We start from the raw sequence: 14779 nt of genomic DNA, 5'->3' as shown, positions 1-14779 counted from the left end.
GCCTCCGATGACGTCACACGTGGCTAAACTGGCTTTGTTGTTTGTCGCGAGCTGCTACCTCCAGTCCACCGTCGCCACAAGTCTCTGCTGTTCGCTTTTCCGTCTTTAAAGTTGGTCCTCGGACACACCCGAGCTGCTTTTGTGTCTTTTAAACGTCCAGCAAGATGCCATCCGACAGAGCCTTCAAGCAAAGGAGGACTTTTGGTAGGAAAATAGAGAAAAAAACAAGACGGTACTAGCTAGCCGGCCCGCTAGCAGCCTAGCTTCTGACTTCATAAACTTGTGTGTAGAACTTGTATTTCTCGGTAATTACACGTTCATAGTCGTATTAAAAACACAAATTAGCTTAGTTAACATTTTGCTGACGTAAACATTGATTTGGAGCAAAGTAAACAACATGCACCTTGTTGATGGTGCAACAGGAAATAGGGGTGGGGACTATATGGTCATGACGTCATCACTATTAAGCGATTACTTATAGTGTTCTGGATGTTGGTAAAACTGAACTCCATTGTTGTCAACAGCTGAGCGCTGCAAAGAAGTCGAGCAGATCCGAGAACAGCATCCCAACAAGATCCCAGTACGTACACACAAACGCACACCCGCTGTTCACAAACTAACCATGTGGCGTTTGCAGGTGATCATTGAACGCTACAAGGGTGAGAAGCAACTTCCTGTTTTGGATAAGACCAAGTTCCTGGTGCCGGACCACGTCAACATGAGTGAGCTGGTAAAGATCATCAGGTAACGTGCCCACACACAATCATCCATGTTGCAGCTAGTATGTGGGTTTAAGCCCCTCCCACCCCACTCTACTCTCCCCAGGCGTCGTCTGCAGCTGAACCCCACCCAGGCCTTCTTCCTGCTGGTCAATCAGCACAGTATGGTTTCCGTAGCAACACCCATCTCCGAGATCTATGAGCAGGAGCGAGATGACGACGGTTTCCTTTATATGGTGTACGCCTCGCAGGAGACCTTTGGATGCTAGGAAGAGCCGAGGGTCTTGGTCTTTTTTCAGTCGGTAACACTATCCCACCAAAAGTCCCCAACCCCCTGCGCAACTTTTATTCTTTTAACACTTATTTAATTATATTTTATTTTGAAAGGCTAGCTTGTCTTCTATCAACTGTTAGCCCGTGTTAGTGCTCATGCTAAAAGGCACACGTGCAATATTTACAATATTGGACCTTCCTTTCTTCCAGCACCTTCCTGCTTGCTAGCAAACACGCAACACATTATTAGCATTAGCACACCGTAGGGAAGCACAACATTGAAAACTGATATGGTTTTTACTTCTCCAAGGGTAAACAAACTGTCCCTGCCACCAGGGCTGTCAATCAAATTGCTTTAGGGATGCTCAATTAACATGCGCCACGTGTCGTCGTTCACAAAGCTAAACACGGCGACACGTTGGCACCTATGCTGTTGGCGATAAACTTCTTTTGCACATCGCTTTTTTTTTTAGAAACAGCTTTCATGACAGCGCATGGTTCTTTTTTTAAAAGACAAACTGTACGCTTATAGTTGTTCTTTTCAAATCTCCAAACCAAAAAGTGGTAAAAAGTGTGTATGAGAGTGTGAGTGTCATGTCATGAAGTTGTATTTAAGTCTGTAAATAGATGTTATGACGTCACAAAAATTGCCAAAAATTAAAGAGGGAGGAAAAAATACTTTGTCATTCTTGATGCTGGCCAGCAGGAGGCAGTAGTCTTCCTTCATAGTTCAACACAAACGATGGAGTGGTATGATATATTTCGTGTATCAAACCTGGGTAACAAGGATTATGATGTAGAATATTCTTTATGGGTCCTAAGAGGACAGGCGGTGTACCTGTAGACATGAAATTATCCCATAGAATTCGTAGTGTGACGTCACGTGATTGCGGAGCCCGCCAAGCGGATGTGTGGAGTGGCATGACGAAGTCTGCTCAAGCCGTATAACATTAGAGCCCTCTAGACATGAAATAACACCCGTATGTTTACCTTTACACTCGTATTGCCCAATATAGTAGACATAAGTGCGTTGCTGTAAATATGATGCAGTGATGCGGACAGGAAGTGAGGTTATCAGCCCAACAGTAGCCCATGTTTGGGATCCTTGTGCCTGTTATGAGATCATTCAGAGCTGCAATAAAAGCCTGCTGTTCCGCCCATCAGGTCTGGTGCTTGTGTCTCACCCAAAATTCCAGTGACATTACTGACACCTAGTGACCAATTTGGAATACTACCTGATCCAGCTTGTGTGGGTCACATGAAAGACATTTGAAAGAAAGCAATGTTGATAAAAAGTTTAATTGACATGTGACATCATTGTTCTTCACCACGTGATGCTGGACAAAGACCCGCACCTTGTCTCGTCTTCAGTCTCCAATATTCCAGAAGCACCTGAACCCAATCAGGCGCGCCATCATGTCACTTCCTGGAGGTGAGGTGGTGCACGTACAACGCTGACAAAAATCTTTTCCAACAGGTCCAGAACACCAAAAAGGGAGTGTTGCCTTCCACCATCTGGTTATGCCATGCTATAAGCACATAGGGGGTACAGATATTAGCATTATTGTATATTTGATAGGTTACAGTGGTACCATAAATCATAATGTCAATGTTCAAAAGCAATAATCAATAAGTCAAAAGCAATGTTACCTATAAAAAAAAAAAATCACATAAATACACTTTATCCATTCCACATTCCCTAAATATGAAAACAATCATTGCACATGCAGAAAACATTGCAAAATAATGATTTCACTTTTCAAAATCCGAGGCAAACTCCCACTTAATTAATCGCTGATTAATTACTATTTTGTATCCTATTCATGTTTTTTTCCAAAATGTAAATATGGTCCGATTTCAGGCTATTTGAACGTGCTTGGAAAACAGTGATGGACATTGCCTCTTTTCTAATATGTTAGAAAACCACTAACTGTTTGCGTCGTATTCATTTGCTCCGTTTAGGGAACGGGTGGACATTTTTCATGTCGTCTCCACCTGTGAACGTCTTTCAATTGCCAGTGCAGCTAACATGCTAGCAGCTGTAGTCGAGTTCAAGTATGTTTGCACTGTTAAATCTTCCGTAGTCGTTCCCAGTCGGCTACTTTTCAGAAAAAGAAGAGTGCTTGTAATATAATGTTTTCCATTTCTTGTCAATTTGTCACCACATATAAGCACACAGTTGTGTAACCTTATGGATAGTTTAATGTGCATGCACACTCATAAGTTGTCTTTTTAGTGTCTCGGTCTCAAACACGCGGCCCGTGGGCCAAATGTGGCCTGCAGGACACTAGTTTGAGGCCTCTGCCTTGATATGAAAGTTTAATGTTAGTTTGATATGGATGCTGTATGGTATCATGTACCCAGAAAAAATTATTACGTTTGATTAATGTTCATGTTAAAGGTTAAATAACTGTTAATAGTTATCCTCCCTATCCGTGTGGAAGTGGTAAGTTTTTGGCTATTTAAATTGAAAGGAAATAACTTGAAGGCTACTGTTTAGGTCGCTAGCTCTCTAGTTTGCGAGTTAGCATGTGTCTCAAGACCCTGCAGTTGCGCAATATGTTGTAAATAAAAAGAGTATAAATGTGACTATAGTCGTGTTTTGTCATGTCTACAGGGCTCTAATAATGCTTTGTTCATTTTAATCTGAAAAAAATCATTTGTCTACCCACCAACTATATGTGGTTTCTTAAGTTTTTATTATTTGCCCTTTTATTATTATTATATTTATTTATTACTGATTGATTGATTTTCTTTATTCTTGATTTTTTATTTTTGAGATAAAGATATTTGAGAACAGTGGAATGTTTTATCAGAGCTTGTCTTGTAGAAAATTGGAACCAAAGCGAAGTTTTTAAAAAATGTTTGTTTTTAATAAATGCGTTTGTTTTTTTTTGAAAACCTGATGCGGCCCAGTCTCACCCAGACCCGAGCTCCAGTGGCCCTCAAGTAAATTGAGTTTGAGACCCCTGGTCTATTGTGTTATTTGGGAGTTTTTCTTTTTTGGTGTAGCACAAACGTGTGTGTGTGTGAGTGTCACCTATCAATCAGCGAGTCCCTCATGGTGGTGGCGATGGCGGAGGGCTGCGCCGTGTCGCCCAGCTTGAAGACGCTCTCGATGACGGACAGCTCTGTGCTGGTGGTGTCCAGTCCGCAGAAGGCGCACCAGTCGTTGACCACCATACCAGCGGCAATGACTTCACTGCCGCGGTTCACTGTTCCTGCCTACACAATTCAATCGGAAAACATTTGAAAAGTCTTTGAAGGCGCGTATTTATGTTCTTACAACAAATGTATATATGCCTCCTCTCACCACTAGGGGAACCTGCAGCAATGATGACAGCTCCTCCTGATCATCTATGGATGTCTTTGGGTGCACCAGCCCTCCCTGGTTGCTGAAAGCGCAGTACGAGCCCACCAGAACCTGATCAACTATTGTCTGACGGAACACTTCTACTTTCAAGGTGTCTGCCAGGATCTCCTCTGTCTCCTAAAGAGAACCGAGCATCTGGTTGAGCGGATCAACTTATGTGAACAGGCGTGTTCGTGCACGCTACCGTCCGTCTCACCCTGTCCAGGTCGGGATGGACCAGTGCCACGTAGTCGTTACAGGCGATGACGTTCCCCAGCGCCGACAGCCGCTCTTCCACACGTTGGATCTTGACAGAACCGGGAAGACAATTTCGGATGTGTTGGAGTTCCTGATCGGTCGTGTTGTTTGGAACCAGGAGACCGTGGCGGTTTCCTGGAAAGACGCGATCACAAACACAGGTCACACTACTGAATGTAGTTTAGAAATGGTCCCCCATAGTCTGGCTGGGGTAGGCTCCAGCTTTGAGATGATTAATATGATACGGCCCACTTTTACTGGCAGCAATTGAAGGCAACACACAGTGTGTGTGTGTATGCATACCTGCGTCCATACATGTTATATTTAGACAACTGGAATACAACCAGGAAGTTCATTTGGATCTATTCTCATGCTGTCATTTCAACAGCCACGCGCACGTGGGCGTGCACGCTGAGGTTAGGCTTCCCAAAGACGTTCTGTGGATTGGTACTCACCCACACACATGCGTCCGATGATTCGGCATCCTGCGATGGAGGCGTGGACCACGGGGATGCTCTCCGACAACTCGCCTTCAAACACGCTGTGGACACAACGCATAACAATAATTGTCACCCAGAAGGAGCCACGCCCCCGATGACGTCACACTAATAACCTGTAAAAGTTCTCTGCTCCTCCGATGGCGACGAGACAATAAGTGTTGGTCAATTTGGCGAAGCAGCCTATCTCGTTGTTTTTCTCAAATGACGCTCTCACGGCCATGACGTCACAATTTGCTTAAATTGGTTCCTGAAAGTGAAAGCCAATGTTAGCATCCGAACTAGCGTACAGACGACAAACGAAAAGAGTTCACGAGCCGGTAAAGCGTCAACTAGTGAAGTTATTTCACACTTTATTTAACACATGGACTACATTACCACTTTAACCGTTTGGGGCAGGAAGAAAGAGGAAGGTTACCTGAGAAATGTTATGTTCTCTCGATGTGCGCGTGTCTGTGTCGGCCTCACGTGCTCACTTCCGCTAGCCGTTGTACGTGATGACGTTGGCAGCTTGGCACGTCTGCTCGGAACCCGGAAGAACGGACGTTTATATCGAAGAACATTTTAAAATTTATAGTATATATAGTTATTTTAAAATATAGTACTCGTAAACATCATAGTGAATTAATAATGGGATGTATAATTATGTAAGCATTTTCGCCCTGCATCTTCACGATTCGTTCAATTTGGTCAACAAGGACGCGATATAGCTCAAAAAACGCCATTCTTTGAAAAGTAATAAAACCTAACGTGTCTTCTCTTTTCTCTAAAATACTAACAAATTCAGCCGAATTATTTTCCATTACTGTGGAAAACATGTGAACTTCCGCTTAGCAACTGCTACTCTTGTCTTATCATCAAGCCCCTCCCAGCAGGAGCAGCGGCAATGCTCAAGGACCAATCACGTCTGCATAAACACATGACGTCTACCTTAGTTGACGCCGTTGTTTGGCGCAACATTCGTGACGTCACCCCAAAGAACACCCTAAAGACGAAGAGACGTCCCTCTCTCCTACTGTTGTGCTTGATTCTTACTGAGAAGAGAAGGCTGATATTTTCCATGACATCAACTGAATCATAAACATGGTTACGTGTTCTTAGTATTGTTGTTGACAAAGTGTGATCATTAACTGTAAAACATAGACTCAAACATTGGGAGTGATCCCTTATCTTGAAAATACAAGATCGTTGTTGCCGCCAAGCAACTCTGCCTGGAAACAGGAAGTGCTGCGTGTTTGTTTTGTGCGACTTTAATATCTTCATGCTAGCTTCATGTACAGGTGGGACTATTGTTTTACATGCTTGTAGTCTGCCAGCATAATCGATTCACCAATTACACACTTGTTAGCGCATGTTTTCGCATTACAGTTCTTCTACAAAAAGCTAACCTTTTTCCAAATATAGAGCGTTGTATTTCAAATAACCTTGCTGTTTTTGTTGCTGATGAATGGCTAATTGTTGAGTTGTTGTCAAGTAAATAAAAGAGTGTGATCATGTCCAGGTGTGTCGAGTACAGTGAAGCATGATGGGAGGAGATGTGAGCAGAGAGAGCAAAAGTGATGAAGACCAGGAAAGACGAGATCTCCCCACACCTGACTTGTCTTCATTGCAAGGTCAACTGATGATACTCATTCGTACTCGTTATACGGTGCACATAACTGTATATGCTGTAATGTAAGTAAACGTGTGTTGCTGCCACACAGAGCCTGCAGGAGCGCTGCCCCAGTGCATGCTGGGAGACAGAAAGGTGGATGACATGCGCTTCATGGTCTCCTGTACTAATTGGTACTGACTCACGTGGTGCATTCAAGGACCAGCGTGTTGACCACACAGTCTGGAGAAGTACAAACAGTCATGATGGGTTTTGTCGTCTAAAATGGCGTCTTGGTAGTGGCTTCCGGTGCGGACGGAGTTTGTCCAAGTGGTGTTGGGTACGCATTTGGTTCTGCTGTGGAACTTTTAGAGGTCATCTGAGGTCACCGTGGTTGTCACGTGATGATAATGATATGGTGAAGTGTTATTTAATGATCCATGAAACGTGCTCCAAAGTTCAATTTTATTGCAAAGACATTTTCAACAAATAGAAAAGACAAGTGTGTTGCCGTGGTAACGAGAAAAAAAGAAAGCTTTGTGCTTGAAAGTCAAAAGTGATGAATAAACCCAAATACAAAACTCTATATGCTCTGATCCATGTGAAAAAGCTTTTATTTACACAAGAAGCCGACTGTTAAAGCTATTTGTGATATGTTTTTACAAACCAACAAAGGCAACAATGTGCTCGCTAAAGGGAGACGCAGATGCCTCAAGCCACGCCCCCGGGACGCAGATCCGCATCTCCCTTTAAAGGCAACTCACTGTCCATCATATCCACCAGAACCTCAGCACACACCCATGCTGGGCAGGATGTGTGTGTGAGAATGAATGTGGCGCGATGGAATGACGTGACGTGACAAGCCCCGCCCAACTGGCTGCCAAAAGAAACCCGCCTCTTTTGTCAACATTTGCACAAACAATTACTTGCGCACAATCATAATTTCTATGCCACGATCCATTTTACTGCTTATTTACAAAACCCTTTTTCTTTCTAAAACCACGCAAAAGAAAAACGGCTAGCTCGTAACATCGTGCTACGCTAGTGATGTAAATATGTGCTAACATGCGAACTAGCGAGCAGGTGAACGTGTCTGGTGAGGAAAAAATTAAATAAATGAAAATAAAATCTGGTAATGACTTGGTTCCGGCAACATTCGCAGCTAAACTGTAGCCTGTCTTCATCACGGAACGGCCAACGTTCCATTTGTGGCTGTCAGCCATCTTTGTTAGTATTTATGGCCTTTGTTGCCCCGAGTCACACCCACTCTTGCACGGCGTACTTGTAGTAGTGTGGCGGTATAGCGGCCGGCTGCACGCTTTTGTTCTTAAACTGGAACACGGTGTAGACCAGGACCAGGACACACAGCGACAGCACGCATGGGATCACCACGGCGATGGCGTTGACCGTGGCCGGGATGTCGTTGATGGCTACCATGATGTCCAAGTCATCCAGGGGGCGCTGGCGGTCGCCACGGTTACTCTTCCCGCCTGGATGCTCCACGTCGGACTGTTCGCATCCCATCCAGTCCTTCAAGATGGATTTTGGGTACCCGGGTTCCACTGACAACTTTTGGTTGTCAAACTTCCAGTAGTCCCGCCCCTTGTAGAAGTAGGTGTAGTCTGGGGGAGGGGCACACACACATCACGTTTACCCGATGACCCCATGAGGTCGTGAGGTGTGTGCATATGTGTGTGTTTCCGACACTCACATCCCTCCCTGCTGACGAAGGCTCCCTGAGGGGCGGGTGGCACGCCTTTCCACACACTGATGGGTTTGGGGTAGCCTGGGTCGGCCGCCCCCCTCTCCTCGTTGTAGCGCCAGTACCGGTCCCCCTTGAACAAGTACGTCTTTCCCACCGGATCCCAACGCAGCGCAGCATCCACGCCACCTTGGGGGAGGCGCACGTTGAGCTGGGCCAGACTGCGGGGGAAGCCCGGCTCGGGCGTCACCTCCCGGAACAGCCAGTACTTGTCACCTAGGAGACAGTGATGGCGTCAAATTTCAAAGTAAAACAGGAAGTTGACGTTTGAATCCTTCACCTTTGAAGAAGACAAATTTGCCATCAGCTCTCTCGTAGGCGGCGTCGATGTGAGGTGGCAAACCCTTCCAAAAATGATCGATCAGCATCGGATAACCTTCCAGAACCTTGTTGTTCCTCAAACGCCAGAACCAGCGATCCTGAACACAACCAAGATATCCTGTCAGCGTCTACGTGCTGACCTTTGCCAGCGAATGTTTGCACCTTCCGGGACTTTCTTTGTCCTAGAACATTGTGAAACATTGTAAATATCCTGACACACAGAACATTCTAGACCATTGTGAATCCTACTGGACTTTAACACACTTTGGAGCATTCTAGAACATTATGAATGTTGTCCTAGAACATTATGGAACATCAAACATTACAAAACATTCCAGTACATTACAAATTTCCCCACTGAGGGACGAATAAAGGCATATCTTACATTATGATTGTTATCCTAGAACATTTGAGTACTATTGTAGATCATTATAAATGCTATCCTAGAACATTGAGGAGCATTCTAGACATTCTGAATGTTATCCTAGGACAGCCGAGAACATTGTAACATTCTAGATGACTGAATGTTATCTGGGCATTCTAGAACATAAAACATACGTAGACAGTTTACAACAGCATGAATGTTATTGTATGACATTTTAGACCCATTGTTTAACATTCTGGAACCACGCATTGCATTCTAGAAAATTAAATGTTATCTTAGACCATTCTAGAGTGTGAAATTTTCATTGCTGAAAATTCAAGAACACTGAAAGTTATCAAAGAACATGCTGGAATGTTGTACTGGGATGTCACTAAAACATTGCAGAACATTCTAGAATATTGTTATCTTTGAGCATCCTAAAACATTCTGGAAAATACATTCCAGACATTGCAGATCATTAGAGAACATCACAAAAGATATCCTATAACATTCAATAATGGAATAATGGAACAGTCTAGAAACGTATCTTACACCATCCCAGAATGCCCCAAAACATTCTACAACACATTTGTGGCTTTGCAACACATTCTAGAATACAGTGAATGTTATTCTAGAAAATGTTCAGGAACATTCTAGAACACTGAGGGATATTCTAGGCATTGTGAGTGTGATATTAGTGCATTCGAGTACATTCTAGGACAGTGAATAAAATTCTAGTTCATTCTGTGACATTGTGAATGTTATTCTAGAACAATATGGAACATCAGACCTAATGACTGGACTGGTGCACAGAGAGCTATCCAGGACTACTGTGAGGATGTACCTTGAAGACAAACATTTCCCGCCTGAAGAAGGCCAGCGTGTCGAACTGGCCCTCACAGATGTTTGGTTTGCCGTTTCCAGGTAACGCCGGGCGCTCGCTGGGGGGGCGCGGCGGGCGGGAATGTCGATCGTGACCTCGTCGCGTGGAGGTGGAGTGGGTGCGATGGGAAGGCAAGGTGGGTAGTGGGCGGGTGGGCTCCATTATGGCGGTGGGGATGCCTGGTGACAAAAAAAGTCAACATCAGCTGAGGAGGCGGAGCCTGATTGGTCCTCTTCCGCTTCCTGTTCTCACCGTAGATCTTTTGGATGCCCTGCAGGTCATCCAGCGGCAGTTTGAATCTGTGAGTGTCCATGTACTGGTAGAATGGCGCCATGATGGCGCTGGGGTCGTTGGAATGCTCCAAACCCAGAGCATGGCCCAACTCATGGACCGCCACCAGGAAAAGATCATTCCCTGGAGAGAGGAGGGGCCAGCATTGTGTCATGTGATTGTTTCATGATGATGACAAGCTTTCAAAATGGTGGACTCACCGTCACGGTTGGCTCCACCCAGCGTCCACGGCTCGTCTGAGTCAAAGTGTGTGTCGCCTCCGATGCCGGCGCCGGGGAAGTACGCGTGGGCCAGAAAGCCTCCCTCGCCATCAAACGGAGAGCTGTCGCCATGGAAACCAGAGGCGAAGAAGATCATGATGTCCGCCTCCTTGCCCTCGTTCTTGACCTCAGCATAGGGCACCTCCTGGTGGCGGTAAAGGAAGTGAGCATAAAAGAAAAAAATGGAGAGTCCAAAGGGTTGGGCATCACCTGGAAGGAGAGCGGCGTGACGGCCTGCCACACATTGAACGCGTGTCTGATGGCCCTCTGCGTGTCCTTCTCGCCCACTTTGGGGGTGAAGTTGGAGATGCTGTGGGAAATTCGCCGCAAAGTCACAATGCTGGCACACCAGGCCTGCTAGCTAAGATGCTAACTTCCATGTTGCCGAGTTGGCACTTCCATGATGATAAAAGCACGCACCTGTACGTGATCTTTTTGTCACGCCACTTCTGTCCAGTCAAGGCGTAACGTTTGTTGCGTTGGCGTCGGCTGCGATGAGGTTGGTCAGGAAGGCCGCAGCGAGGCCTTCTCATCCACCTGAAAACACATCACAGTTGACGGAAAACACGCCCTCTCATGCTAGCTGGAATTCTGAAATTCGCCCCCACTCACTGGAGTGTGGCGTCATCCAGGACTCCGGTGACGGGAATGCCGTAAAAGCGCTGCATGGCGGCCACGGCAGACTTCATGACCTCCTGCTGGCGGAGGTCAGACGTGCTGACATGCTGAGGCAGGAGGTAGCCGAAGTTCTTCAGCCACGTCTGAGGAGGATGACATCAGAGTCAAAGTCAGACTTCCTGTCACATGAGATCAGATTGGTCCCCGACGGAACCATCTTCCATATTTGCTCCATTGCTAACCTATGCTGGATCTCTAAGGTGGATCTCACCATGACAAGGAGGAACGATTCTAGCCAGGAGGGGGCGCTATGCCTCCTCTGCACTACTTCACATCACATCTTGTTTTTTTTAGACGCTGAGAAACGATAAGACCTGAAAACCCTTCCATGTGAATATCCACTCAGCCATACTGTAAACAACATGGACGCTGTCAGGACACGCGCTTTGTCTGTGGACGACAACAACATCACGTGACCATTTCCTCATCATCAACATCAGGGCGTCTTTAACGAGGCCAATGTGCCTTTCCTTCTATCCTCCATGTCCCATTAATAATAAAAGTGGTCTATATTTGGTCCCTCACTGCCCCCCCTTCTATCAGCGTGTCAGTCATCACCGAAGGGATGGGGCGGGGTCAAGACGCCTCGTCAATTAAAGGGGATTAGCCAATAACAATCATTCATGTTTTCATTGCATTAAGACACACACATCATGACAGGGTGCCTCGCTGCTATTGGTGCAGTAAAAGGAGGGGAGTATATGTATATATACAGTATATATAGAACATACATAATAATATAAGTAATATGTAAGCAAGGTGAATCCAAATAATGGACGAAGCCTACCTCCACAATCAATGTCTTCTCCCCCCCGCACACGGACACGAGCCACAGAAAAATTGGGAAGGTTTTCCAGCTGAGCCCCCTCCTCCTTCTCCTCCTCACCCCACCGACCCCCACCGCCATGGCTGCCTCCCCCGCCCTCCCAGGCCTCGTGTTCGCCTTGTTTACTAAAGAACACTGTTCGAGCCCCTCGTCTCCATCATTGCTGCTCCTCTGCCTGGCTGTTGTCTGCCTCTGCCCTCCCTCCCTTCCCTACTTCCCGACCCAGCGCATGCGCTGCTGAGCTTATTGCGCTTGCGCACGAGCGCACACGCGCAGATGTGCAACAGCACAATGGAAACTATTTGACACGAAGAAAACATGATAAAAACACAAAATGGCGCATAATGATGATGTCAATATGACAATATAACAATGAAAATGTAAATACGATGAAGACATGAAATACACAATGAATCACGAGGACAAAAAGTCTCCGTGAAAGCCATCTGCTGGTGATGGTGCAGATGGCAACTATTTCCATCACTGTGGTGCATCAAGCGGCAGATGGTTACCAAGGCAACAATCCATGTGACCTACACATACCACGACGACACTGCCACCTGTAGATCAACCTGTTCACTGCAAAACCAACCCAAGTGAACTTTGACCTGTAATGATGTCTGCTGTCCTCCATTTGTCTTCCAAGTAGACACCCACACGTTCATTTCAGTGAACCGGATCATTTCGGTTAATTCAGTAAAAAGATCCGTTCATTTCAGTCAATTGATCGTTAGCCTGTGATCTCCCCCTGTGCATAGACCCGGTGTTGTGCCGAGTTTTGCATGCCTGCCGGATTTTGCATCCACCTCGCGGGAGCGCGCACGCTCAGTTAAAACCGAAAATACGTGACGCTGCGGGGTTTTTTCGCCACAGGACTTCACGATAATGAAGATACTATACTTTGTGTCTCCTTTATTATTTACTATGAAACATCTAAAGCACACAGTATATGAAAACTTCGATTTATTGGCTTGGTATTTTTTAGGTATGTCAAGCATTTGACGCATGCGTATTCAGGAATACGGTGAGTGGAGCGGGTTAGACATTTACAATGTAATTGTGGCGCTTTGTAACACATTTCTTCCGCCATTTAGGTATTTCTGCATAACTAATGACAAATATTAAATGTTGAAGTATTTACCTATTCATTTTGTGGCCAGGAGCTGACGTAATTTCAATGAGGCATGATGCAACAGTCGATCTCACCCGTTTGACATACTTTGGACTGTAAAATGAAAAATAAAAGTGTTGAACTTGGGGGCTCCACTCATTCATTCATTATGTGGAAACACAATGGTTATTTGGTGAATTTTAAATTCCCCATCAACAAATATGGGTGCATGCATTCTATGGCAGGGCAGATTTTGTGCCTGCCGAGATTTGCATCCACCCCTATTTGGGCTGAGATAACTTCTACATGTCTATAGTTCACATGATTTACTTTAAAGACATCCACCTATCATGTGGACTTTATCTTTGGACCAAAAAAGTTTCCCATCAGCAAATAGGGGGTGCATGCATTTTATGGCAGGGCGGATTTTGACCTGCCGAGATTTGCATGCACCCCTATTTGGACTAAGATGAGTTCTACATGTCTATCATTTGAACAAAAAAGTTCCCCAATAGGAAATATGGGGTGCATGCATTCTACAGTGGGTGGATTTTGACCTGCCGAGATTTGCATGCACCCCCCACTTGGACCAGTATAACTGCTACATGTCTATAGTTCACATTATTTACTTTAAAGACATCCATCGCTCATGTGGATGTCATCATTTGAACAAAAAAGTTCCCATATTGGAAATATGGGGTGCATGCATTTTACGGCAGGGCGGATTTTGACCTGCCGAGATTTGCATCCACCCCCTATTTGGACTAAGATAACTTCTATATGTCTATAGTTCACATGATTTACTTTAAAGACATCCATCTCTCATGTGGACTTCATCTTTGAACCAAAAAAGTTCCCATATAGGAAATATGGGGTGCATGCATTTTACGGCAGGGCGGATTTTGTGCCTGCCGAGATTTGCATGCACCCCCTATTTGGACTAAGATAACTTCTACATGTCTATAGTTCACATGATTTACTTTAAAGACATCCCTCTCTCATGTGGACTTCATCTTTGAACCAAAATAGTTCCCATATTGGAAATATGGGGTGCATGCATTTTACGGCAGGGCGGATTTTGTGCCTGCCGAGATTTGCATGCACCCCCTATTTGGACTAGGATAACTTCTACATGTCTATAGTTCACATTATTTACTTTAAAGTCATTCATCTGTCATGTGGACTTCATCTTTTCAGCAAAAAAGTTCCCATATAGGAAATATGGGGTGCATGCATTTTACGGCAGGGCGCACAAAATCCGCCCTGCCATAAAATGCATGCACCCCATATTTGCTGTTAGGGAACTTTTTTGGTCCAAAGATGAAGTCCACATGAGAGATGGATGTCTTTAAAGTAAATCATGTGAACTATAGGCATGTAGAAGTTATCTTAGTCCAAATAGGGGTGCATGCAAATCTCGGCAGGCACAAAATCTGCCCTGCCATAAAATGCATGCACCCCATATTAGCTGTTAGGGAACTTTTTTGTTCAAATGATGAAGTCCACATGAGAGATGGATGTCTTTAAAGTAAATAATGTGAACTATAGACATGTAGAAGTTATCTTAGTCCAAATAGGGGGTGGATGCAAATC

At 45.1% G+C, this 14779-nt stretch overlaps 3 protein-coding genes and 1 long non-coding RNA gene across 6 annotated transcripts; 2 read left to right on the top strand and 2 right to left on the bottom strand.

Annotated features, from left to right (window-relative positions):
• The first annotated feature begins 14 nt into the window (after positions 1 to 14).
• Positions 15 to 1654, top strand: map1lc3a (microtubule-associated protein 1 light chain 3 alpha). Its single transcript, XM_058055539.1, has 4 exons — positions 15 to 204; positions 525 to 580; positions 638 to 744; positions 826 to 1654. The coding sequence occupies exons 1-4, from the start codon at positions 165 to 167 to the stop codon at positions 986 to 988; spliced, it is 366 nt and encodes a 121-aa protein (XP_057911522.1). The 5' UTR covers positions 15 to 164; the 3' UTR covers positions 989 to 1654.
• A 618-nt stretch (positions 1655 to 2272) lies between these two features.
• On the bottom strand, positions 2273 to 5684 carry eif6 (eukaryotic translation initiation factor 6). The gene is made up of 7 exons (XM_058055538.1): positions 5518 to 5684; positions 5216 to 5349; positions 5058 to 5143; positions 4562 to 4737; positions 4306 to 4482; positions 4033 to 4217; positions 2273 to 2521 (listed from the first exon to the last, which is right to left on the bottom strand). The coding sequence occupies exons 2-7, from the start codon at positions 5320 to 5322 to the stop codon at positions 2512 to 2514; spliced, it is 741 nt and encodes a 246-aa protein (XP_057911521.1). The 5' UTR covers positions 5323 to 5349; positions 5518 to 5684; the 3' UTR covers positions 2273 to 2511.
• Positions 5685 to 6212: 528 nt separating this feature from the next.
• On the top strand, positions 6213 to 9491 carry LOC131106315 (uncharacterized). The gene is made up of 3 exons (XR_009120066.1): positions 6213 to 6379; positions 6601 to 6712; positions 6803 to 9491. It is a non-coding gene; the product is annotated as an uncharacterized LOC131106315 (long non-coding RNA).
• mmp24 (matrix metallopeptidase 24) lies at positions 6956 to 12191 on the bottom strand. Of its 3 annotated transcripts, none has more exons than XM_058055242.1 (10): positions 12037 to 12191; positions 11184 to 11332; positions 10992 to 11108; positions 10782 to 10881; positions 10512 to 10716; positions 10273 to 10434; positions 9982 to 10199; positions 8733 to 8871; positions 8402 to 8668; positions 6956 to 8312 (listed from the first exon to the last, which is right to left on the bottom strand). In XM_058055242.1, the coding sequence occupies exons 1-10, from the start codon at positions 12154 to 12156 to the stop codon at positions 7948 to 7950; spliced, it is 1842 nt and encodes a 613-aa protein (XP_057911225.1). In that variant the 5' UTR covers positions 12157 to 12191; the 3' UTR covers positions 6956 to 7947. The 3 variants fall into 3 exon arrangements, with proteins under 3 accessions (XP_057911225.1, XP_057911226.1, XP_057911227.1); XM_058055243.1 differs by lacking the exon at positions 12037 to 12191 and adding an exon at positions 11461 to 11610; XM_058055244.1 differs by lacking the exon at positions 12037 to 12191 and adding an exon at positions 11432 to 11462.
• Between the last annotated feature and the right edge of the window lie 2588 nt (positions 12192 to 14779).

The sequence above is a fragment of the Doryrhamphus excisus genome, chromosome 18, assembly GCF_030265055.1.
Source record: "Doryrhamphus excisus isolate RoL2022-K1 chromosome 18, RoL_Dexc_1.0, whole genome shotgun sequence".
NCBI classification, from domain to species: Eukaryota; Metazoa; Chordata; class Actinopteri; order Syngnathiformes; family Syngnathidae; genus Doryrhamphus; species Doryrhamphus excisus.
The sequence above is the reverse complement of the archived record's forward strand: the minus strand, read 5'-3'. Positions and strand labels throughout refer to the sequence as shown.

Excerpts from the sequence above, each read along its gene's own strand:
- map1lc3a (XM_058055539.1), top strand. The coding sequence starts at position 165 with ATGCCATCCGACAGAGCCTTCAAGCAAAGGAGGACTTTTG. Across the intron at positions 205-524 it reads CAAGCAAAGGAGGACTTTTG|CTGAGCGCTGCAAAGAAGTC; the intron begins GTAGGAAAATAG and ends TGTTGTCAACAG. Across the intron at positions 581-637 it reads AGCATCCCAACAAGATCCCA|GTGATCATTGAACGCTACAA; the intron begins GTACGTACACAC and ends TGGCGTTTGCAG.
- eif6 (XM_058055538.1), bottom strand. The coding sequence starts at position 5,322 with ATGGCCGTGAGAGCGTCATTTGAGAAAAACAACGAGATAGGCTGCTTC. Across the intron at positions 4,483-4,561 it reads TCCATCCCGACCTGGACAGG|GAGACAGAGGAGATCCTGGC; the intron begins GTGAGACGGACG and ends GGTTCTCTTTAG. Across the intron at positions 4,218-4,305 it reads TGCTGCAGGTTCCCCTAGTG|GCAGGAACAGTGAACCGCGG; the intron begins GTGAGAGGAGGC and ends TGAATTGTGTAG.
- mmp24 (XM_058055242.1), bottom strand. The coding sequence starts at position 12,156 with ATGGCGGTGGGGGTCGGTGGGGTGAGGAGGAGAAGGAGGAGGGGGCTC. Across the intron at positions 8,872-9,981 it reads GGGAAATGTTTGTCTTCAAG|GATCGCTGGTTCTGGCGTTT; the intron begins GTACATCCTCAC and ends GGTTGTGTTCAG. Across the intron at positions 8,669-8,732 it reads CAAATTTGTCTTCTTCAAAG|GTGACAAGTACTGGCTGTTC; the intron begins GTGAAGGATTCA and ends ACTGTCTCCTAG.